At 45.3% G+C, this 25,865-nt stretch overlaps 1 protein-coding gene across 1 annotated transcript in view; it reads right to left on the bottom strand.

The window, feature by feature from the left end:
- Positions 1-25,865, bottom strand: part of ELL (elongation factor for RNA polymerase II) — a 53,587-nt gene that overhangs the window by 14,960 nt on the left and 12,762 nt on the right. Inside the window, exons 2-6 of the mRNA XM_032092472.1 lie at positions 13,768-13,815; positions 8,803-8,924; positions 8,335-8,498; positions 5,159-5,412; positions 2,010-2,134 (exon numbers count right to left, since the gene is read on the bottom strand). Of these exons, the coding sequence (XP_031948363.1) occupies positions 2,010-2,134; positions 5,159-5,412; positions 8,335-8,498; positions 8,803-8,924; positions 13,768-13,815 (713 nt within the window). The remainder of the gene's footprint in view (positions 1-2,009; positions 2,135-5,158; positions 5,413-8,334; positions 8,499-8,802; positions 8,925-13,767; positions 13,816-25,865) is intronic.

Here is a 25,865-nt window from a genome sequence, read left to right as displayed (position 1 = left end):
CAGTCAGTTTGTCAGGAGCCTGAATAACCCACCTTGAAATTCCCCCACAAGAAACTGGAATCAGCATTGAAGCTCACCCACATCCTTTAAACATTGGGAAGATTATCTCAGAGATAACACCCATGACTTGACAAGATTTGGCTTCTAACTCCAGCTTGAACCTTGGGCTGTGTTGCAGCAATATTTAGACATCTGCAGTGTCACCACTGTCCTGACTTTGTTTAATTTTATTTCAAACAACCTTAGCAGCCACAGATCGACTCACGGAAAGGACTCGGGGATTGTGAAAACGGGAAGGAGACATTGATATTGCCTAAAAACCCCAGTGAAAGTGGTTTTTGGGGGGCTGGTTGATCAGCCTGAGCAAGCTTATCACATCTCCTAATTGTTAATTGTGGATTTTAAGGAGTCATGAAAGCATTGAGGTCAGCAGAGGAAAGACTGCAGAGAATCCTGGAATGGTTTGGGCTGGAAGGACCTTAAAGCTCATCCAGTTACAGGTTGGGACATCTTCCCCAGACCTCAGGCTCCCCAGCGATGACAGAAAGATGGAAAACATAAAAAAGGAGGAAAAACGAGCTGGTTTAACCCTAACAGGAGGAAAACCGAGCTGGTTTAACCCCAGCACAGTTAGACCCAGCTTTAATATCTGCAGATGTGTTAATTACTGCAGCTGCTGAGGCACTGAGTGGCCACTGGCCCTGAAATGCAGGAGGACCTGGAACAATTGGTTGGCTCCAGGCAACGACGGCGCCCAGCGATGCAAACCCCAACGTCTGCTGCCTCCTGTGCCCTTTTTCTGGCTCTGTTTTCCTCCTGTCTTCAACCCCACATGTTTTTTTTCCATTCTGGAGCCTCATTACCTGCACTGGCTGAGCAGGGCTTTGTTTGTACAGTTGAATACATCCTTTCCAAGGTCTATTTTTAGACCCTTGCCCAAGTGAATGCCACAATTCTAGAAAAAGCAGTAAACATGGCTTTTCCACAGGGAGAAATTCACTTCGGGGGGTTTTTTTTTGGGGTGGTTTTTTTCGGTTTTTTTTTTTTGAAAGCCGTAAAGATTGCATGGCAGTTGGATTTTTCCTTTTAATTACAATTTTATAATTTCACATCAAGGCCATTTAAACGAGTTCTGATTTTCTTTGAGCACACCAAAGCACTTGGAGTGCAAGTTTTCTGTTGGTTTAAAAAAGTCTCATCTCTAAGTCAATTGTGCTTTTGAATCATGGGAAGTGCTCAAACAGAGCACGCTGTGCTTCAGTTTAACCAAAAGTGCAATAAAATAAAGCACAAGTAAAAGCTCTGCCTGCATGACAAGACCTGTACCAAGGCACTGAAAAATATCAACGCTCAGAGCAGAATTCGGGAGGAAACTGGGAGATTTGGTATCTTTCCCTGCCAGCCAGAAGCTTCCAAGCCTGGAGGCCTCACCTAAAGAAAGTATCTGTAGAGGGAACAAGTTTTCAGCAGCTAAGGATGAACTGAGTCTGTTAAGGGCTCTTTCAGGAGGGAACATGGGAACAGAGATCACACTCCAAGCAGGACAACCAGCATGAGTTTTAAGGGATTTATCCCACAAAACAGCCTCTTGCTTTTTCCATGCATCCATGACTTCAATCAAATGTCAGATTTAGGGGTGAAACACTTCAACCTGCACAGGAAGATGTGGAAAAAAGGAAGGAGAGTTGAGCTGGACACATTTAATCCACTCATCTCCCAGGATTTCAGACCAGCAGTATTATCTCTACCAGCTCTGCTCCCATCCAGGTTTCCCCCCAAGCTTTGCCTTCAATGATTTGAAGACAGCCCAGGATGATGTGAGGAGCGGATCCACTTGGAAATATTCAAGTTTAGTCAACTCCTACAGGTCCCTGGGTGATGAACAGTTTCAAACGATGTCAAAATAAGTCACACACTCAACTTACAGACCTCAGTCACCCTGATTTACAGAGCCTGCCCTGGCCCAGGATTCCCTGGATGATACCAGAGAGAAGATGATGGATAATTACCTAACGAGGATCCTCTTCAACAACTGCTGATCTCCTTCTGAGTAGCCAGGCCAGTCCTTCTGCACTTCTTTGTATACACAATCTTTCAGTGTGAAAGTGCTGTCCTTGGCACTCAGATTTGCCACCTGGAACAGAAGGAATTTGGAAAGCCATCGTTAAGGTTTAATTTTCTCACTTCCTGGACCAAACAAGAGCTAAGATGAAGGCAAAATCTGAGCAGACTTAGCAGCTGTTAGTAGTGTCAGAGAACAAGGAGAGACTTTAATATTTCATTTCCTTATTATTAACATTATTTAATCAAACTGTGCCTTTCCTCTCACCTTGTCACTGCAATAATTCATAATGAGTTTCTAAAGCACATCCAGTTGAGTGGGAAATAAGTCATATATGAAACAGATTATTCAGCTTGGGGAGCCTGGACCAGTACACCACCACGTGATGCTAACACCTGGAAATAAAGCCTAATGGGAACAGGCAGGTCACTTATCACACCTGTCCCATAGCCAAAATGGGGCAGTTTATGGCCAAAGAGGAACTCTTGGGGCGATAACTTGGTTAACAATTGCCAGGAGATAACTTCTCACTAATGAGCCAACAAAACAGGCCACAGAGAGCTGCTTTCTCAGGGAGCTCTGAGGAGAATGCCCTGGGATCACCTGGATTTTATGCAGAACTTTTCCAGGGCAAGAACAGAACCTAGGATTTCCAGCTTCAAGCCAGCAGAGCTCTGCAGGGAGCTCAGCACACTTGCACCAGCAGCCACCTGACATTTTATCCAACCCTGTCCCTGTGTAGTTTCCCCACAAAACCCTGCACGGAGAGGGAACGCTGCTGGAACGGGCAGAGCTGGATTAGAATGGAAACAACTTGTGAAAGAGTTATCCCACTTGGATCAGTCTTTCCACGGCCTGACTGAAAATTTAACTTCTTGCTGCTAGTTACATGCCTGAAAAACCAGAGTTGGCACAAAGCAAAGAGCCCCAGCGAGGCCTTCACTGATAATGAACCTCTCTTGGGTGATCCACAGTCATGGAATGGTTTGGTTCCATCTCATCCCATGGGCAGGGACACTTTCCACTATCCCAGGCTGCTCCAACCTGGCCTTGGACACACTCCCAGGGATGGGGCAGCTTCTCTGGGCAACCTCAGCTCGCAAAGCACTGCAAGTTTGAAATGAAAATAAAGCTTTCAATGTGTTTTTGAAGAGGGATGAGGAGGCCCAGGTGCCAAATGCTCTGCCCAGAGCCAGGCAAAGCCAGCAGCTGCATCCCAAATTCCCTGCTGGAGCCCCTCAGCTTGGAGACTGCTACCCTTGAAAGTGGAAAATGCTTTTCTCCACTGCATGGAGATCTTCTGCATCTGTTTAGGGATTACTGTTCTCCATTGAGGATGTGGCTGTGCGCAGGGATTTCCATTATCCACACAGCAGGAAAATGCCTCAAAAACAAGCAAAAGAGTGGGAAGTCTTGAATGAGGTGAAGATGCTGCTGGATCCCTCTGCTTTTGGTTTAGGGAGGCTACAACCTAATATTAAAAATATCAAAAATCTAGGAATTTCAGAGCAAAAAGCTGCACAACCAACACGGCAAACTCTCCTGATAAGCGAAAAATAGAAAGCCCAGTTATCGGTTTACATGACAAACACTTTGTTTTTCCTTTCAGTCCTGTCAGCTTTCCAAAATCCTGAGCCAAAATACAAGAAGAATTTGAGTTGTGTTTTACATCGAGGTATCCCTGTAAACACACCCAGGAGACAAAAGCAAATCCAGGTTCTCCTTTACCAAAAAAAAAAAAAAACCTCGCCCAGAATTTCTCTGCTCCCTGCCTGTTCCTGGAGCCCGGGAAGAACAACTCGGATTTTTCTCTGCACAGAGGCTGAGAGCTGCTACCTCCTTGTTTTGCTCGTGTGGGACTCTGCAAGCTCCACCCCAGCCCTCCCAAAAATAGAAACCTTGCAAAATGAGGCAAAAAGGCCGCCAGGAACACGGAGTCCTGCGAGAGATGCAAGAGCACAATGAAACCCACACCTAGACAGATTTAGACGTGTAGCTTTAACACAGCCTGTAATTTTTAGCTTATCTGTGTCTGCCTGTGCATGGGAGCCCTGGGAGGGCTGAGAGGGATTAACTTTACGAGCACCACGTTTACAGCCAAATCAGCATTTAGCCCAACGAGGGCGGCCCCGTGGGCAGCGCCGCACGCGCCGCTCGCCTGCCAGGGATGGGGCAGAGCATCCATCAAAAGCGAGGATCAGAAACACAGATTTCTACTCTGAAACTCAGTGACAGCGTTGAAAAAGTGCTCCAAGAAACTGCTGGGAAATTAAGGGCTCTGGGATTAAAATCTAAGGAAGGAACAAGTTGTGCCAGCTGTGACTCTGTTTTTAATACGACCTGCCCTGTGCCCTTGGGCAAACTGAACTCCTGTCTCACTCTTTATGGAAAGGAGTAAAAAAGAAAAAAAAAAATTAAGATGTTTTTTCCAGAATATATTCCAGAACAGAAGAAGGCAGCTGCAGCATTTAAATAAATAGCCATGATGTGTTTAATAAAGCAGTGAAGGTGTTTACTGCGAGGCCTAAAATGGCACCTTTAATGTGACTCAAAGTGCTAGGAACTGATTCAGCTTGGAGACAGCTTTCACACTTGACACACAAATAATGTGCTTGGCAAGGAGCTACATGATCTTCACACCTAACCAGTGGCACTTCCAAGCAGGAAAGGCTCTGAGGAGTACAAAAAAAAGTGGGGGCATCTTTTCCTTCACATACAAAACTTGTGCCAATACAGAGCGTTGCTCCTTTACATCCATGAGAATAAAACAGGGATTTAGAGGTTATGACCAAATAACTTGTGGATCCTCAGTCAAGAGAATCCTCCCCATGACCAAGCAGAAGTGTCCCTCTAAAAGGGACTGATCTGGTGAGCCAAAATCATCTGGCTTGGTCGCACCCCCTAACCCGAGGCGTAGCCACGGGAGGCTCCTGCTATCTCTGCACCAGCACTGGGAGCTGAGAACTGTGTCCCCCACAGCCTTTAGAGTCACATTCAGCTGCAGCCTGGAGATAACAGGTTCCACTGCCACGGGAGGGGGGTCTGAGAAGACATTTTTCCCTTTACCTAAATCGTTGCCTTCATCAGAGTACAAACCTGTTGCAGAAGGTTATCCAGCAAATCCTTGTCCTGCTGAGAAAGTCCATCCTTCTGCAATCTGAGAATAAGTTCAGGTTTCTTATAAGGCTTTAGTGCCAGTAAGTGCACAACCCTATCTTTGAAGGGTCTCTGGGAAATCGCACTATTGCCTCTCTTTATTGCACTGGCAAGGTTGACTGGCGTTGGGCGCTTCCTGGAGGGAACAGCATCGGAAGCTCCTGGTGCAGGTTTACGCACCTGAACCTTTTTGCCTAAAATGAGATGAGAATAGTGAACTGCAGCAGTCACCTCGCAAAGGCCAGTGGGCTGTCAACACCAATACGGAGCTCGTCACATCCCTGTGAAGTGCCACGAGGCGACAAGGAAGGACAAACACCACCAGCACACCCCCTCCGTCCCGACGCGCCGCCGGAACGAGCATCCCGTGAGGTTTATGGTTCATGACAAGCTTGTAACAAGTAAACAGCAACACCAAGCTCTGGAAACCTGAGTATTATTGGCCACCAGCTTACATAAAGCTCCCTTTGTTTGCCAGCTTTTCATTTATCCCAAGTGCACGTATCCCCACGGTTAATCGAACTATTTCTGCCCTCCCTACGAGAAGAAAATTCTGCATTATTATGTAGAAGAGTGGAAATACGGAGTGGAAAGACCAGAACTGGTCAACGAGCGGCTCCCCGCTGCTGAGCTCAGCAAAAACGCTCCTCCAGCAGATGTTTCTGCTTTTAGAACAATAGGAACTTTATGGGGCTGGGTCCACCTCCCTTCCCCCTCCAAACACGGCCCCACGAATGGGGCTGACACTGGGTCATCAGCCTATTCATGAGGGTGCTGCCTGTGCTGATGGAATAACCCCTTCTCCACTGCGTTTGCAGATAAGTGACAACATAAAGCTGGCTCAGAAGTGCATCTCAGCTCCAGCCCCACTGTGGTTCTTGGTTGCTGACAGCACAATCCAAGAATTCACTTTTCCCATTCCTATGGAAAAACAGAACCCTCACACCATCACTTAGTGGAGCCCAAATCAAGGGACTGGGACAATTTCGAATACAGGAGCAGGTCCCAGCTACCAAAGGCAAACCAAGCAAAGCTGAAAACAAAACGTGTAGGTTCCAAGGTCTAAAAACCTGGAGATCCAATCAATAATCACTTGGGCTGGAGAAAGGGACCTTCGCTAGGACAAACAACATCCAAGCATTTACTGCAAGCGTTTGGGAGGTTTATTCCAGCAGGGCACTGCTCCATTGCTAGGAAGCGACGTTTTCAACTGAGTCATCTGAAGATACTGGGGATTGTCTGCACTGTTTGTTTTACTGAGCTGCACATTGCGTAACCCAGGCCCCATTTCCTGGCTTTTTATTATACACCACGGTGCTGGGAGAGGAAGCACGACCCATCCTCGGCAGGGCTGAGGGGAGGTGAGAGGGGGAACGACACCAATTCGCACGTTAAACATCCCACAATCCAGAGGTCAACTGGATTTTGTTTCCAGAAATGGGACGAGAGAAGATTCGTCAGCTTTCTAGAACTGCCTTAACTCTTGCCAGGTCATGAACAGTAAAAACATCACGTTGGGAGGTTTCCACTTAAGGGCTGGAGCCAAAATGTGCAGTGATAGGAAAAGAAAAAACGAAGTTAAGGCAGGACACAAAGGGTTTTCAAATATTTATACACATGCACGTCTGTGGATGCATGCACATGTATTTAGTGTGGTGACAAGCACACATCCCCTGCAGCTTTACCTGCAGCTATCTATTTACACATCTATTTATTCAAGTGTCAGCTCACATCTGTAAGTTCTGCTGCTCTCCAATTCCAACATTTCATATAATTTTTTCCACATCTGAGCTGCCTGGAACGACTCCACTGGCGCTGAAGTGCTGAGCTCTGTGTTCTCCTGGAAATGTGAGAGCCAGCCCTGTCCCTCCAGCCCAGGCTGCAGGGAATCAGCTGATGCTGCTGGCACACCAGGACCTGCAGATCCCACACGAGGACTGTCCTTCCACGCCCTTCCTTCTTGGACCAGAGCTCTCCTCCTCAAACACTGACATCTTATCTAGGAGCACTGGGAGCACACACTCTGCCCCTGCTGCTTTCACATGGCTCTGCCTCCATTTCAGGGCAGTAAAAGGTTTTAGCAGGAGCATTTTTAATTTTAAAAAGTTTTGCTCCATCTTTCCGGGAAGCAAATTGCTTTGAGAATCTTCTCCCTCAGAAGCTTTAACTTCAGGCACTTACTGTAATGTTCTCAAAGAGGAGCTAAACAAAATAATCTTCTGGCCTACAGGAAATCAATGCATTTCCTTCCTGATTACTATCTTGCTTCTCAGCTTTGAGCACTTGGCTGCTGTGACAATGAGTCAGGGTCAGTTCTACATTTTGCAACTCAACCCTTCTCATCACAGATCCTCTGAGAAGAGACTGGCTGCAGATCACATGGGCTGCAGGAAAAGCAGTTGCCTCAGAAAAACAAAAAATATTGAAACTCTGCATTCTGGTTACTGTTTGTGCTCTAAGTTTGTGAGCTGAGGTTAAGCAAGGTCCTGAGCCCAAGGCTGGCTGGCTGGCTGCAGGCTCCCTGTGTTATTTGCCATGGTTTTATTTCCTCTGCTAAGGCTTTCCTGCTGTTGTCACAGTGAGAAGGGCTGTTCAGGCTGCTTTGGTGTCTGTGTTTATTAACAGAGGGCACTGCTGACTGTGTCCTGCCTGCTGTGGTCTCGTGGGGCACAGCTGTGACACGGTGGTGGCAGTTTTAGCTGAGCTGGCCAGGAGCAGGGACACTGGGAGGGCTCAGCAGGGAGCCCCGGCACTGCCACGTGACAGACGTGACCTAATGCCAGAGCCATGTCACTGCACACAGACAACCCCACAGTGCTTTGGGACCTTAAAGATCACCCAGTGCCACCCCTTGCCACAGACAGGGACACCTTTGGGTTGCTCCAACCTGATCTTGGACACTTCCAGGGCTGGGGGCAGCCACGGTTTCCTTGGCGTGACGATGGAAGTGAAGACAACACAACACAAGGAGAACAGCCCCCCTAAATCAGACATCCATGAGGAACTACCAGGAACTTCTCACACTGCCACAATCAAGCCAACAACATCGGGATTTGCCTCCAGAACCTGCTGAGTCCCAAATGGAGTCCAGAGCCCCAAACTGAGTGGCTGCTTACCTACATATCTCCCCCCAGGTTTAATGACTATGGCGCTCCGGCTGCGAGTCTCCTCCTCTGCCTGTGCCATGCTCTGCCTCGCCTTCTGGTAGGAATCATCAGTAGCACACACGGTGATTTTATCCTGTATGCTTCCCAGGCAATCCAAATGGATATTGCCATTGCTGCAAGAGAAATGCAATGCAAAAGGTACTCCTGACACTGCAAAGGGACACCAGGCTGGCACTGGGGGACAGCTGGGGGGGGTGTTAGCTGAATAATAGTGGGGGACACACAGGGGAGCTGAGAGGGAACCAGATGCTTCCCAAAAAACCACATCAAAACAGATCAGAAAAACTCTAAAAAGGAAGAAGGTGCATTAAGCTTTGTTAGGGAAAAGATGCTTCAGAAGAGAGGGTAAAAAAAAAACAAAAAACAAAAAAAAACCAAAAACCAGAAGGCTGGGTTTTCCTTGGATGTCCCACTCACCTGGATACATACTGCTGGATGCAGTCAAAGCTCCCCTGGGGACTGTCCTTGCCAATGTTGGAGAGATAAAACGTGAAGGTCCGCACTTCCGCCGGTCGATCGGGCCTCGGGATCGCGATGTGCTGCTCGGGACAGGAGGGGGAACACTGGTCACTTGGGCAACCCCAGGCCGAGGAGAGTTCAATTCTCCTGCAGCCAGGATGCTCTGAGGCACCTTACAACAAGGAAAGCACCCGGGTTACTGCACAGAGAGGCTGCAAGGAGAATTCAAGTTACCCCCACTGTGTGCAGTGGGAAGGAAAGGAAACACAGGGAAGAAAGAGCAGCTGAAGATGGATATGGCTGTGACAGAACAGAGCTGCCTCTCAAACAGAGCCCACAACCTCCTTGTTCTAGGAATCTGACCCAATTCCATCGATTCAGGCTCAAAACAGACTCGCTCCCACTGTTTAGATTCAATTTAAAACACTCGAGGCTCGTTTCCTCAGAATTAGTGATCCAGCACTAAACATAGCACATGCCAGGTCACTAGGTAGCATGCTTATTCTTTTTTAAGAAATTTTAATTCCATAACAAGATTTCATGGCTCACAGTAGAGTGTGACGCTGCTTCTAAATTAAATATTTAATCAAGCATTAAGTGTGCTCCACAGACAACTCCTCAGCCATCCTGCATTGTTGTTCTCATCCCCCCCAGCCATTCATTTTTCAAAAGGGAAACTGTCTCCCCTCTGCATTCAGGATCCGACGTAAATGTCGTGTCTGAGCTCTACTATCACATCAATATTTGATAATTAAGATGGCTTCCAGAAGATGAGACAGAAGGAACACCAGCTCCAGCTTATTTTAGGCCAGGTTTTCACCACACTGATTTATATTTACCCAGATTGCCACATCTATGCAGAAAATACACACTCCCAGCAAGCCAGCCCGTGGCATCCACACATGACTGTGCTGGGACAGGAGGGGTTTTGGGTGGTTTCCTTGAGACCTCAGACGTCTCCAGCAGCCTGGAAAACCCAGGGATCTGTGTCCCTCTGCTAAACCACAGGGATGTTCTCGGAGGCTGCAAGAAGAGCCGAGCCCGTGTGTGGCGTTTCCCTGCCCTCAAACAGAGCTCCCTTCTTCCAAGCCCAGGAACCCAGACTTGAGCCTTGCTTCATACAGAAGGACAAGTCATCCCCAGGATCTGGGTCTGAAAACACTGGGAGCAGATTTTTTGGGTGCTGCTGGACCCTCCCTGAGCAGCCTCATTATCTCCCCTGCCAAACGTGTGCCACAGCCCTTGAGCCCTTTTAATCTTTCCTGGCATCCTCTGCCCCCACCCAGGCACGGGGAAGAAAATTCCCCTCTGCTTTACCAGAACAGGCACAAAGGCACAGTTATGTAAGCAGCAGACTGGGGGGATTTTGCAGCTGGAAATTTGGTGGGAACGAGGAGAAAAGGAAAATCCAACAGGGATGTTCCACTTCCAGGGGGATCCAGCCATGCTGCACCTGAGCTTGGAAAATAAAACCTGCAGGATGTCACCAAATCACATCTTCACACACTACAAGAACTTTCTCCTCGTTCCTGCTTTACCACTGGAAAAAAACAGCTGCTCCAAAAGCCCCAGTTTTGGATTTTTGTAGGATTTTTGCAGCGTTTCCAGAGGCTGTAAAATGAGGCAGAGTCACTTTAGTACTGAAAAGTGTCGCATGTGCAACCCGGCCGTTATCTAGGAATTATTTTTAGCTGAAAACAGAAGGTTTCTCAAGCCACCAAACCAGCATGGTGACTGCTTTGAGGGAGCCCTAATTTTGGTGCTGGGTATTGCACCAGTAACCAGAGACACTTAAAAATAGCTCGGTACAGATGTGACTTCTGTTTTCTTCTTTCAAGTAACATTCATCTGTGGACAGCTCACTCCGAACAGAGATTTCGCCTCCCTCTATTAATACCAGAACTTCATCCCAAGAAATGGGGGAAACGTTGTATTTTCCAATCCCAAAGCGAGGAGGTTTTGCTCCCAATGGTCATATTAAAAATGCTGCAGAACAAACGTGGGTTTGGCACCTGAAGGGTATTTTTTTCCCCACCCCCAGTTCAGTTCTGTCCCTGCTCTCACCACCCCACAAGCACCTGCAAATTTCACCCAGCTTCAGCTCTGATTGTGCATGTCTTTTTACCAGAAAAGAAGCATTTTCGGTATTTCTTGTACAGTTCTGCACACAATTTGTAATGCTGTGGTACTCTCCAGCTCTTCAATTCTAATTGATGTGCCCATTGAAACAAGCAAAACGCTCAAAACTCCATAAAAACTTGTACAACTATCCAAGGAAATCCATGAGGAAAAGCTGACAGCCAGGTGCTGCTCCTAAGGAATATCCATGGTCCCACTTTAGAGGAACACTGATAAAAACAACCTGGTTATTACGACTGAAATTCTGATTATTACACAGAATAAAAGCCATTAACAAGAGCAGCATCACTACAGAGAAACACATCCCGAGGCAAAATCCCAGAAGTTTTTATCAGCTCCTGTGAGATTCGAGGCACACCAGGATCCAGGCAGGAGGTTTTGTCCCTTGTCACTGGAACAGCTGTTTTATTTTGGGCTACAACCACTGACTTCCTCCTTTCTGCTGCTGGCCAGAGCTGCCACCTTGCTGACCCTGGGTTTTACTCCCAACAATTCCCTTCCCTGGTTAATTAGTGTCTCAAACATGGAAGTTTCTTTTTCTGTGTATTAGAAACTGAAAGTATCCTTGACAGCTTTCATTAGAGCAACACTGGAATAGGTGAAAACGCATGGACACAGTCATTTAAAGGCTTCCAGAGAATTAAATTCAAGAAGCAGCAGTTTGTTTAAATTCTTATTTTATGTCCTGCCTCCCTAAATCATCCAGTGAAGCATCTCCCTCCTGAGAGAGGGATATTCGCACAGAAAATTCCCACTGTTAAATCCTCGCTGCTTTAAATCACACTGGCAGTTGTGCTGTGCACAAACTTCCCACCCTCAAAAGTTAATGGGATTCTCCATAGCTGCATTTTTGGGAAGCAAAATAGCAAGGCAGCAAATTGGAGAATGGAGGAAGAGTGGAAGAAATAACTTAAAAAATAAAGCAGCTCAACAAATACGTTTTAATGTCATCATCTGGATGTGAGAGCCTGTTAAAATTCCTGGAATTATCTCTCCAGTCCAACTGATGGAGGATCCCTCGAAAGCATTTAAAGCCTCAGCTCCTTAAAAAGCAGGAGAATCCTGACATGCACAGTCCTACCCTTAAAAGCAGATGGTTCCCCAGCTGCCAGCTCCTTGTCATACCCAGGAAAAATAATAATAAAGGGACAAAGAGCTCTTTCTGTGCGCTCCCATGGAGCTGCAGCTCTCTTCAAAGCTCTACCTTCGGCCTTTCCTCGTCAGTGCCATTAATTAACCACTGAGGAGGAGCAGGCAGAGGTCAGCTCTGGCTGCCACATCCTCTCTCCAGCCCAGCCCTCCTGGCTCTTCTCCTTCTCCATGGAGTGACACTACAGGTGCCAGGCAGCTCTTCCACCAACGACTCATCTCTGGGAGTTCAGGGCTTAAATACAATGAACTCTTTTGGTTTTATTTTTTTAATTTCTAGAAGCAACTGCAGGATTTGAAAATATTCTTAATTACCCACAGAAATTAGTATTTTTTGTTAATCCATATCAGATCCAGGTGAAACCCACCACAAGCAGAGAGCAGAGGCTCAGGGCAGAGGAACATTTTAAGCTGTTTTGATCCCTTTTGCTACCTTTCCTTCAAGGAAAAACATTCAGAGGAGGAATTTCCAAAACTTAAGCAGCTTCACAGGAAAAGTCAGGTGTGGATGCTGCTTCCAAAAGGAAAGGAAAGCATTCCCAGTCTTTTCAGCTTCTTTATTCCATGCAAAGCTCATCCCATAAAGACAAATCACCCACCCTTAAGTTTTCCTCCTCACTTCTGACTGTGCCCAACCTCAGTGGCAGATTTTGATCTCAACTTTCACGCTGAGCTTTCGGGGAAGTTTCAAGTCTAAACAAAGTAAAAAACCTGGAAATTGCTCCTTTCTTTATTTCCCAGGACAAGAAGGTTTGTATTTTTCTTCTTAACTTACAATAACAATCATGTCTTTCCTGCTACATTTTCTATGTACTGTTAGGGAGAATAATGTCACAAAGTAGGATGTGGGCAAGGACAATGTGCTGGGTTTAATGTCTACTCAATCCAAGCCTTTTTGAAAGCTTTAATGTGCCAGTGCATGAAAAACAATCAGAAGTTACAGCCATGTTCAGATTCTTGGGAAAAAAAAATTTAAAAATTAAATTCCCCTTCTTTATGCAGAGACTAAAGTTAAACACAGGCTTTTTTAGAAATAAAAGGTATATAAATGACATTTTTCAAGTTCACTGAAGGGCTGCATTGCTTTACCAGAAACACCACCACGTAAATCTCAACGTTGTCAGCAACTGGCATGACAGACTGGTTCAAGGGGCTAAAAATACCCTGGAGTTCTGTCATCGGAACAGAACTTGGGGAAGTAAAACTCCTAAATCTAAAATAACTTCTGGTACTCACAGAACTGCAGTTGTATTAAATAAACCTCCAGGACTCTCGGAGCAGCCTCCAAGCTCTGCTGCTGGAAGGAACTGGTACCCAAAAAGTCTTGGGCTCAGTTTAAGGCTTGGGATACAGGTGAGATTTTCATGGATTTCTGCACCTTTTCCTTGTTCTACCCAACGGCACGGCCTTATAAATCTGAATTTCCCAAAGTTAGGAAATAAAGAGGAGGAAAAAAAGGTTTGAGAGAGAGAGAATCCATGTGATCCATGGGCAAACACCTTCCTGGACCACACCTGAACCTCAATCCCTCACTTTCAGCAATCACAGCATCATTCCTTGAGCTGGAACAGCCCAAATTCCTCACTCCCATTAAATGTATAACCCAGGAAAGAACTTTTCCAGGTACAAACTTACCCCTTGGCTTCCTTGAAACTGGATGACTGGTTTTGACGTCACAGCATCCTACAAAAACAAGTGGAAAAACAAAAATTACCTCAGAGAAATTCAAAGCTCCAATGTTCACTGCCATACCATACTCAAGCTTAATTTTTCACCTGGATTTTTTTTACTTTCCTTAATTCTTTTTTAAAGGGAAAAGGCTCAGGGAAATGTAGATTTCAAATAAGAAAACAAAAAAAGTTCCTGAACCAGACATTTGTGTCCAGAAAAGGGATAAACTAAGGTCACCCTTAGTTCAGGAGAGGAGCAGCTCAGAGGTGACACGTGGTTCCTCCCGACCCCTCCACCACATTTTGGGCACAGAACAGCTCAGCTTTGGTGCTTATGTAAGTTTGGAGTTTAAAAATGGAGACTCGAAGGGAAAATTTATTCCAGTTCTCGTCCTGAGAGGACGCAAAGGGAATTTTTTCCAAGAGAAAGCTGGCAATCCTTTGGAAAAGCAAACTTTTTGCAGCTCCGTTGCAAAATCGTGTTGTTACGTTGCCTGTTTCAACAATCGGCCTCTTCCTCCAGGCTCAGTTGCTTCCATTTAAAAAATCATATTCCTGGGACTCCAAAACTGCTCCAAAGTGCTCAATTTCAGCCTTTCTGCCTCGCTGTGATTTTACAGGTCACAAAGACTTCCATTCCAAGTCTCACCTGAGGTTTTAACTCAAGAAAAAAATAACAGACCCAACCCAAGCCACACTGAATTTGGATTTCTCCAATTCCAGCACAATTGGGGCTTTGGATGTTTTATTTCCTAAATCACACAAAGCATTCCATGATGGGACTTGAGCTCCATGGGGCTTGTGGGATCTCACTGTGAAGCTTTCCAAAGGGCCAGAAGAATTTATAAATAGGTTGAAAGTGTCATTTATAAGTGAAAATGTTGCCATATGTATGGGAGACACATTTCCATGGGAAAACCACCAGGAATTCGGGAGAGCAAGTAGAAAAGGGTGAGTTGTATTGTCCTGTTTGTGTCACCCAGTTTCCAATGGATTACAGAAACAGATATTTACATTTCAGCAGCAAGAGAGTTAAACAGCTTGAAATTCATGAAGTTTATCACCTCTCCTAAAACTTTTCCAGCCCAGGAGTGAAGAGACTCGGCCATGACATCAACAAAAAAATGGTTAAATTCACCAGCAAAATAAAAAATCCTTTTAGCCCAGATAAACCTAACAAAACTTGGCTGGATAGACCCAGCCCAAGACAGAGTCTGAGGCTTTGCAGAGCCCACCCAACACAAAGTCACAGATCTGCATCACACCCAAGATCATTATGGGACATTTATGATGCTGAGGAAAGCAGGAACACGCTCAGAGCTGACAGCACTCCCTGAGCACTGGATAAGGAATTTTATAGACCCAGAACAACTTTTAGAAAGCACCAATAAACAACATCTTGCTCTTGGTACAGAGATCACTGAATTCCTCGAGTGCCACGACACTGCATTCCACAGGACACTGTTCATGGACAGCCTGGCCAGCTTTTTGTTCCCCGTGTCCAGAAATTCATAGGAACATACTTGAGCAAACAAGCATTTGAAACATGAAAAAAATCTGGATTTAAGAAAAAAAAAAAAAAAACAACAAAACCCGAAAAAAGCCAACCCATGTTGTTCTTGTACAGCAAATTACAGATTTGGGAAGTTCTGCTCTTCGGTCTGGAAAGTTGTTTAAGGGGAATAAAAAGGGGGTAAGGAGGATGGAATAAGGAGGCAGGAACAGAAGTCCTGATGCACAAATCAGACACAGTTTAATTACAGAACTTATAAATCCCACAGTCTACAAATAAACTGGTTTGAAGTTAAGTGGGTAATATCAGCTTTATGCAAGCTAAATGGCAAAGCTGAGATTTATCTCCCAAAATTCAGCGTTTCTGTCTGTGCCTGTTTGTGATCCCCTCCAGAGGAACATTGGAGCTCCCTGCCACACTCCACAGGAGGGATCACAGGGAAGAGATGGGTATGGGATGGACACTGCACCATCCCAGGTCCCTTTTTAGGCAGGGAAGGGGAAGGCTTTTGGCATCTCAGCAGCACCATCCCTCCACAGGCATCACTTCCCCAATGTCCAAATCCGTGGCAACAGGTCGTTCAGAACATTCATGGAACAGGAGAACACACTGCACACCCTAAACTAATTAAGGATGTGACTCTAAGTACCTTTATTAGATGAAATTAAATGCCTGCATGGACACCTCCATTCAGAATAAAAGAGAACAGATGAATGACGTGAAACCAAATTAAACCCACGTTTCCATTTGTATCTTCATTTGGATTAACTTCCTTGGATGTTCTCAGATGGACAACCCCAATTTTAAGGGGTTCTTGCTGCCCTTTCCAAAACCCCTCTGTCACTTTCTGAACAGTCACCTCAGAGTCACTTAATTCCTGTTCCTTAGTGATGCCATCACTGAACTTCCTGCGTTGCAGTTCCTACAAGTGCCATTCCATCCCTTTTTAGTGGGAACAAGGTCTTTCCCTGTGTCTTTCCAATTAAACCAAGTCATCTCCTCAGCCCTGGGTGCAGTAAATCCTTGGCAAATCAAGGATGCTGATGAAACCTCATCTTTGTGTTCAGACAAGAAGAAAAACAAGATAGGTTTGTCCAAGCAAAGGGGCACAACCTCACCCAGTGAATTCCAGCTTTAGCCCTCCAGGAGACTCTCTGTGTTTAGAAACAGCTCCTGGAAGCTGATTAAAGATAAAAAACTAAGGAAGAAAAGCACAGTTCAGGTACTTTGCAGCAGCCACCTGTCAGGTGAGCAGGTTTTATGCTGCTGCCAGGTAGCAGATGTTCATCCCTGCAGCTCATCCATGAGGGTGACAGCGCTGGAGAGGTCCAGAGGGAAGGAGCACAATTCCTGGGATCTGTGGGGAACACCACATGAGAACCACCCGTTTCCAGAGGCAGCAAAGCCCCTTTAAACGCACCTCAGACGCAGGAATTCCACTCCTGCCTGTGCTATTGTTCCAGCTGAAGGCTTCCTGACGCAGCTGGAAGGTTGGCAAAGCGTTCCTGCAGCTCCAGGGGCTGCCAGGTCCCACAAGGAGCTGCGTCAAACCTCCCTTGGAACGGCAGAGGAGCTGCTGGACCAGAGCTGGGCCCATCCTGCAGTCCCAAAGCTCTGCAGGAATAACTCCCAAAGGAGCATCCAAACCACAGCTGTGCCTCTGAGATCTACCCAAACTGGAATTACCAGCTTCACCCTCTCCACCTGACTGGAAAACAGACCCTCAGAAAGGGCCTGGATACACCTCGGTATTTATTCCATAAAATTTCATTTATTTGCCATCTGGAAAGAGAACTTCCACACTTCCATGCCCCCCCCGTTCCCTGCTTTCCACAGCTCCTGCTGTATTCCCGGGGAATGGTGGAGAAATAAAACCCTTTAAAGCTCTGCTCTGGGATGCCAACATGAATAAAACCCCACAGACCCAAGTGCTTTTTGTCAGTCCTCCACATACCATAAGATTATTTCAGAAGTCATGAGATTAAACCAGAAAAACCCCAACACTCATCCCCAAAGCTCCCACAGGATATTTAGCTTTTATTATCAGAGAATTGTGCTCATCCTTTAGTTTCCCCAGGCTAGAGGAGAGCACAAAACCCTAAAGAGAGACTCTGAAAGCTCACAGAGGTGGTGGCAACACACAAACAGCTCCTCACACTTAAATATTCCAGCTCTGGCACACGGAAGCTGAGTAAAGAGTACGAAGGAAGAACAAGAAAGTGTCAATAGAACACAGCAGAACTGAATGTAAAACTAATGAAGTGTTTTATCAGGGATGATTGAAGCTGGCAGAAGGTTTTTAACACCTTTAGCAGAAAAGCTGGATAGGATGTTCCTACCCAGGATCAGAAAGGACACTGGAAATCCTCAGGTCAAGTACCCAGCTGAAAGCCTCCCTGTTTCTTCAGGGAAATACAGATAATTAAAGAATACGTCGTTTTGGGAAGTTCTGTCATGTATTTACTGGAATTTATACTGCAGCCTGGGTTCTATGGAAAATATTTGCCTGAACTTAGTATTGATGTGTTTGTCTGCTTTGTTCAATGTTCAGAGTCACCAATGCCCAGAGTGCAACTGAAAATTTACCCTTATTTGTGTTGGAACAAGGGGATTATTTTCAGAATTTAAAGCTTCTTACAAACAGTTAAAATTAGTAGCAAGAATTCCAATAAATATACAGAGAAACTATAAAATCCTGCTAACCAAAGCTGGCATTAATGGGATGTTTTCAACCATCACACACAATTCCAGGTAAAACCAGTGCCCAGGTAAAGCTGCTGCACCTCAGGAACCAGTTACAAAAATGGGAACAACCAGAAATCGCTTAAAAAGCACAAATTTCAGACTCTGTAATGCCCCAAACTCCAAGTTCCTCTTTAATTCTTTAGTTATGACTGGTTTATGTTTCTTTAGCCCACACAGAGAGGTCCAAATATAGGCAAGGCTCCCTCCCCTACTTCCTCTGGCTTCCCAGCACAACTGGGCAAAGGGTGGGATAAAAAGAGTCTGATCCCAATCCAGGAGGCTCCTCAGTTCAAGCACACCTGGATACGTGGGAAAAGCTCCTGCAGAGCTACACAGATTTCACTTTCCGTTGATATTTTTGTTTTCAACCCCTCCCGGACCTTGCAAAGCAAACCAGAGTCCAAAAGCAAAGCAGATCCACCCCGTGCCTGGCTGTGACAGACTCCCAGGAGACAGCTCCGAGTCCCTGAGTTCATTAGCAGCAAGAAATACAAATCCCAAGGGACAGGAATACCCTGGAATAACCCACAACTTCAAGTGGGTCTGTGTGAAGTTCGCTGGCAGTCAATTAGCCCAAGCTGGCCCAGGAGAGAGCTGCTGCATATTAGGGAGAGACAAAAGGCTGCTCCCAGGACATTCCACTATTCCAAGGCTTGTATTTACCTCCTCCCTGAAACACAGCAGCCAAAAAAGCCTCCTGAATATTCCCTTTTTATGTCCCATCCATTACTTGTGGAATTAAAACACCATCTCCCTGCAACACAATTTCCATCTGCAATTTGGGGCCTCCCAAGGATCCCGTTTGAAGTTGAGAACAGATGGGATGGAGTCTACTGCGACACGAAAATTACAGTTTTGCTATTCAAATCCAACATTCTCATGGAAAGAGCCTTGGAAATTCCACGTAAATCCACCACTACTGAGGCTTTCTACTCCAGAGAGGTGCCAGCTGCCCAGGTGAGCCACAGGGATGCTGCTGGAGGATTTAGGATTCACCCACATCCTTCCAGGGACGCAGATGGGATCTGCAAACCTCAGGGAGCAGGAGTAGAGTGGGGTGTGACAGGAGTTCCTTGGGCAGCAACCCCCAAATTATCCCATGGACACCTCTGCTCACTCCTCCAAGCTAATCCCATTTATCATCTTGATAAGACAAGTGTTGTCACGGACCCCCCATTTTCCCCTCCCCAACATTTAAAAGAATTTTCTTTGGGCAGAAGCAAACACTCGAGCTTTTAACACAAATAATTTTTTAAAAGGTGCTTCTGACGAAGGTTTAAGAGCTGGACTCTCACCAATTACTCTGAACTGTAGTTTGTATTTATTATCATTTATCATTTGCCTAATAGGCATTAATGGCCACATTATCACCATAATATTAAAGCACCTACGAATCCTGCCCAGAAGTACAAGCAACAATAAAATGCTCAAAAGCTTTTATGTCAGCCAAAATGCTAAGCTGTACATTTGAAAGTTTTTAATTGCTAAACTGCTAAAGACACACTGGCTTCTTTAGTTATAATTGCATCATTTAAAGTGGGCTGTTGCAGCACAAATGTTGCTTCCTCAGTGGTTTAATTTTCCAGGGTTAAAAATCGAGAGTGTTTCTATAAGATAAAAAATAAAGGAGTTTAAAGAGTCAGCTCAAAAAAAACCCCTCAACTTGATTTGCTGAAACCTATGGTTATGTTAAAGAATTTTGCCATTCCCAGCTCCTTAAAGTCACAGAATTTCATTCACCATTCCCAGCTCCAAAGTTACAGAATTTCACAATTCCCAACTCCAAAGTTACAGAATTTCACCATTCCCAGTCCCTCAGAGTTACAGAATTTCACCACTCTAGTAAAATTACTAATTTTACCAGGAAGCATCATGAGCAGCCTTTGACATCACTACACATCTGAGCATCTCAGATATCATCCCACTTGAAATGCAGGAAAACTCAATTTTTGTGTGAAGTTTAGAGAGTAAGACACATGATTAAGTTAAAAACCAAACTGTAGCCTAATGGAAATGCTTTGTCCTGCCCTGTACAGCAGAAAGCCAGGCCCTAAATGGACAATAGCCTGTATCAGCAAAGCAGAGAGCAATTAAACTCCACTGTCATCAAGATGTCACCCCACAGGCACGAGAGCTGAGCCAGCCATGCAGCCGGTTCTCTCTCGCATGCCTGGAGCTTCTGATCTCAGCTAATCCAGGTTAAAAAGCTCCTCCTGAATAAAATGCAGTGTGTTTGTTGGGTCTCTGCTGCAGAATTTAGCTGGGGACTCAAACGGAACCAACCGAGCTGTGCACGGGCGAGGCAACCCCATCCCTGCAGCTCCCTGCTCCAGCAGTGCCAGAGCTTCCTCCAGTCAGGAATTAAGGGAAGGAGATGGAGTGGGAGATAGGATACATGAACCCCATGGCTCCCCAAACACTCATCCTAAAAACTCAGGACAAGGGATGGAGGTGGAGGCTTGCCAGCCTCAGTGATGGGCTGTGTCACATGGTGATTTGTGCCAGATTCCCACTGTTTTTTTCATGGAATAATGGAATGGTTTAGGTGGGAAAGGACCTTAAACCCCATCCAGTTCCACCCCCAGCCATGGTCAGGGATACTTGCCACTATCCCAAGATTGCTCAAGCCCAGCAAAATCTTTTTGTTTCAATTTGTTAACTCCAATTAAAACTTTCCAGTGCTTCAAAGCAATCTTTGCTTCCCAGCACAGCATTAAGTGATGATTTTTTCTGTATTTGCAAAAATAAAGCTTTGAACACCCAAACGAACAGATGGCTCTAACACATTCTGCTACTCTGGTCATCCCCAGCACCAGAGCACAAACTTTGGGAAAGGTGGGTTTGGGAAAGGAGCTCCAGCTCCCTGCACACCCCGAAAAACCCGAGGATGAACCACTTTGCTCCCGACCAAGCCAAGACGTTTGGACAGCACAATGTACAGTAGTTTTCCACTAGGAAGGAAAGCTGGGCACAGAGGCAATTTAGGCAATGCCTTTCAGGAAGAAAATTAAAAGGAGGCTCGACTCCTTGGAGAAATAATTAAAGTATTGTGAATTGGTATCGCGTTTACTCAGCCCACTGTGGAGCAGGAGACTTTGTTTGGCCGGAGCAGAGCCTGGCTCTGGCAAACAGAGCAGCCCATCCACTGGGCTCAGCCCTTCCCAAGCGCAGGAACCACCAAATGACTTCCTGCAATCCCTGCTCCTACATTTCTACGGCAGTGCAGATACAAGAAGTGAGTAACCCTTTCATGAGCACGGACACGGATTTGCTCTGCAATAAATACGAACACACGCAGGGGCTGCCATGGCTGCAAGGAGGAAATGGTCTGTCTCCAAAGAAAATTCCAGCTTTGTTTATGCACAGCTGGCACTTCCAGAGGACACTGAAGAGTTAAATCCACCTGTCTGCAGGGAAAGGCTCCCCTGCCAGGGGATGGGGAGAGACACTGCAAGAGGACAAGAACATACAGGGTCATTTTAAGAGCTACAACATTTTTATTCCAAACATCAGTTCCCTTTGGAATGGCCAGTCAATCACTGGATTCATTGCTGCTTCCTGAACACCCAACTTCACTGCTGGATGGGATCTGGGGGCTCTGCCTGGCTGAAGATGGAAAGCAGAGGAAATCCACCCCAAAACCAGAGGGGACTCCAAATCCAGCCCCAAAAACAAGAGGGCTCCAAACCCACCCCAAAACCCGAGTGGTCCAAGGTCAGGGGGGAACGTGGATGGCAAGAAACAGGAAAAGATCAAAGTGGGTTTGTGGCACCATGGGCTCCCGATTAACTCAGCCACAGCTCCAGATCTCAGGAGCAGAGGCAGGAGTCAGCCTCCTCTGGGAATCCAAGTTTGGAGACTCCGGGCATGTTTCCCAACGGGATAGTGCTCCTTTTTTTAACTTAATGTTTTCTCTCTTCGCTTTTCTGGGGAGTTAAGAGAGACCTGCTCATTAAGGCGAGCAATAATCATAAAGTCTCATCACTGGGCTGCCACGAGGGCTGTAATGATGATTATCTGCAGTTTAATCATGACAAACTCCCACCAATTCCACTGTTAACAAGATGGGGCTGCTCAGGCAGGCTTTGTCAGAGGACCAGGAGCCAACTCCCACGACTTCCAAAGGCTTAGGGAGGAAAGGCTTTTGGAAGGAAAAAAGCTCCTTTGCATCCCTGTGCAGCTTCCAGTGTTTAGAACTGATCAAAGCAGTCACAATCAATTAAAAATGTCTATAATGGAAGAATTACTAAGTCACAGAACACAGTGCCCATTTTATAGTGTAATAACCCAGGAGTTTCCTTCCTCCAAGTAAAAAAAAAAAAAAACCACCCAGTTTTGATACAATTACTGCATCTCCCTGAAAAGGAAGTTTCATTTTGTTTGAGTGGATTTTCTGCATCCGTTACTCACTCCAAAAGGGTGTTCCAGACCCTCCCTGACACCAAGAACCAGCAGCCCTCAGAGCTATTTTAATTTTATTAGTCAGTGCTGCATTCTTGAATCCAAACTGTCCATTCAAACACCTGTACCTTTATTTCAGTCTTGCCCTGTTCTCCCCAAGGCAGAGGTTCAAGGATTCCTCTCCCTTTTCCACAAGCACACCAGAAATCAGCAAAATTCTGCACTAACTCTTCTTTTTATCACCCTTTGTCCCGAAGGGATTTTTCTCCTCTAACTCCAACTAAAAGCAATAAAAGGTAAAAGTGGGAAAACATAAAACAAGTTGCAACAACATTTCCCAAAGCTCTCCTACAAAGATAACGCTGTGCTGGCAAATTCATTGCAAAAAAAATTTAAAAATCAAGCACAAACCTAGAAATAAGTCCTATTGTTTTATGACTTGCAACTAATTTGGGGAAGAGCTAAATGAACAAATCCCAACGCTCACCCCCTTATTAAAAGTAGCAAATCTAGAATGGGTTGCTTATACAGGAGGAAAATAGTGGTTTAAATAAAATTAATTTTGAATTTAAGTCTGCTGCTATGGCCTGAGTCTGTTCCTCTCTTGCAGAGCAGCACTGCCTGGCTTTGAGCAGTTACAGTAAATTAAAGACAGGGTAGAAAAAAGGAAGGTAAATATTGGTATTTCTAAAGTGCAGGCAAAGGAAAGCAAACCTTTAGATGTGTTTTGCAAACACGTGGATTTGCTTTGAAGCACAGTTTTCAACAAAAAAACACTACCGCAGAATGAAGTTTCCTGTTCTGCCTTCCTATATTTGAAATACTATTAAATATAATATTAAATATTCCTCTAAGAGAAGTTCAGCAGTATCTGCAGCATCTGCACACATTTGCAACGCAAGACAATTCGGAGAGACCTGAATCCCATTAAGACATCCATGCCCAAAATTCCCTGGGTAATCATCTCTTGCATGCAACACTGCTTGTTTTTGCAGCAGCATTTTATCAGAGTTATCAGATGATCCTGTTAAATTGGGAAAGGACTGAGGGGAAAAAAAAAAAAAACCACCACAACAACAAAACTGGCACAAGGAAATTGAATCATCCAAAATTCCCAACTCTGCTAAAGGTGACCAGCAGTGCTGGTTTTCCCTGAGGGATTCTCTCATTATGGGCCAAGAATTCAGGGGAGTTAGATGCTCTCAGATTAATATTTTAAGAGTCATTCCTGTCGAACAAGACACCTTGAATGAAGCCTTCTGTGCTTCCTCTGGCACAAGAGGGAAGTTTGCTCATGTCGAGGTGCTGGAGATGTGGCCACCTCTGCAACAACCCCAAAACCTTGTGGAAATGACAAGGAAAACAAATTTCCATCGTGGAAATTGCTTGGCTCACTGTTGTCCCTCTAGGAGAAGGCACTTTTCCCTGATTTTAGCCTTTCTGAAGCAATGCAGCAATACAGCTTTGGGGTTGTTTTGACAAGGAAATCAGCTCTGGGGAATCTGAGGATGGGAGGCATTTGGGGTCTGGTTGCCCAAAAAGAACCACAGCAGCTGCCCAGGGTTTCTATTCCTGACCATATCCCCCCTCAACAGGTTCAGATTTGATATGTGGATGCAAGTGAAAAATCATTATTTTTATAAATTTCACTGAAAAGACTGAGAATGCGTTATTAAATCTCAGGAAGACCCAAGATTTCCTTTCCCTGGGGAATGGGAAGCAGAAATTGGCTGATGTGCACTGGCCTGGCCCAGATGCATCCAGACCCCCACAGAGAGGGGATCCAGCCCTGCAGGATGCAACCTCCCTGTTTCTGCTGCTCACAGCACAACATCCACCACGAGCACTCACCTGCTCTTCTGGCCAGTTATATTCTCTCTAAATCTCCTCTTGTTTCAAACTTCACACATTTGTCTGCTCTCCTGAACTGCTCTGTGGGTCAGAATTCAGGGAGATCTTGTACCACTGCACAAAACCACCTCCGGTTCTCATCTCGCTACAAAAACATAACACAAAGGTTTCCCAGCCAAGCATCTTTCAAGAAACAGTGTCATCAAATCATAATTCTTAGCCCGAGACAAGAGTTAATGTTTTTTTCTGAACTGCTACCTTACAAAAGCTGCTTATGGACAATTCTTTCATGACTGTAAAGCACAAAAATTCTCACAGTGTTGGTCAGACCTAAGATGTGGCTGAAAAACTCACCCTCAGAGGGTAAAACAATTAAAAGCTTTTCCAGGACCAGCTGTATCAAGTGTATCTACTACAAGTATTTTGCTTTTTGCACTGTACAAAACCCCCAACTGCCAGAAGAAAACGTTTCCCAAATTAATACAGAAAAGAGTGTCACGATAGCACATCTTAACTCCCCCTCATCCCCATCTTGTATAAATAAAGCTTCCAGAACTGATTAAGACATCCAAGCTCCTCCATCTGAGGCTGATGGCCACAAAAGTGATGGGAAGTGACAACAGAACCACATCTAGGGCTGAGATTTGTTCCACTGGCCCCTCCAGAAGTTTTCCTTAAATAAAGCATTTCACCTCTGGTTCCAACTCCTCCACCTGTCAAACACAGCTCATGTTTCCCAGATGGAAAGCAAGAGCTGGATCACACTGGTACCTGCAAACCAGGGATCCTTAAATCCTAGAAAAGTCACAGAATCACTGAACATCCTGAGTTGGAAGGGATTCCTCACAAGGAACATCAAAGTACAACTCCTGGCCCTGCACAGACACCCCAACAATCCCACCCTGTGCCTTGACTGAGATCCTTGGAAACAACCACAGAACAGCAGGAGACACATGAAAGAAGAAAATTAAAGTGTATTAAGAATAGCTTACTAAACAACTTGGAAAACTTTTCAGAGACAACAGCTCAGGCAGAATTTTAAAACCACAACCTTTAAGTTAGACTGAAAAGTAAGGATTCATTTAAATCCCATTTATGCTGGAATGCCCAAGTATTCCAACACTGGCTGGCTCCAAGTCTGCCTAAGAGAAAGGAAGAAGGATACTCCTGAATTACACCAGGTGGATTTCACTGACCACTGAGGCACCTCAGCTCAGACTTCAAGCACCATTCCAAGAATAGTTTTATAAAAACGTTGAATGGGTCCAGTCAGCTACAACTCAGTTAAAAATCAATCTCTTAAATGCCTTCCAATATACCTGCATTGCTGTGTTCCTCACCAATCTGCAGGTTTCCAATTATTATTATTGTTTTTAAGCTATTTTTCTTTCACCCATCAGGTTAAAAAGCCACACAGGCACCAAGAGAAGCTGGCTAATTACAGCTCCAAAACTGCCAGCAAACGTACAGTTAAGAGAGAGCTGGTGGAAAAATCTGTCAGTTTGGCATCTCCAGCATTATATGTAACAAAAAAGATAATTCACCTTTTCAGC

Source organism: Corvus moneduloides, chromosome 28, assembly GCF_009650955.1.
Source record: "Corvus moneduloides isolate bCorMon1 chromosome 28, bCorMon1.pri, whole genome shotgun sequence".
Lineage (NCBI taxonomy): Eukaryota > Metazoa > Chordata > Aves > Passeriformes > Corvidae > Corvus > Corvus moneduloides.
This window is presented reverse-complemented; position numbering and strand designations above follow the sequence as displayed.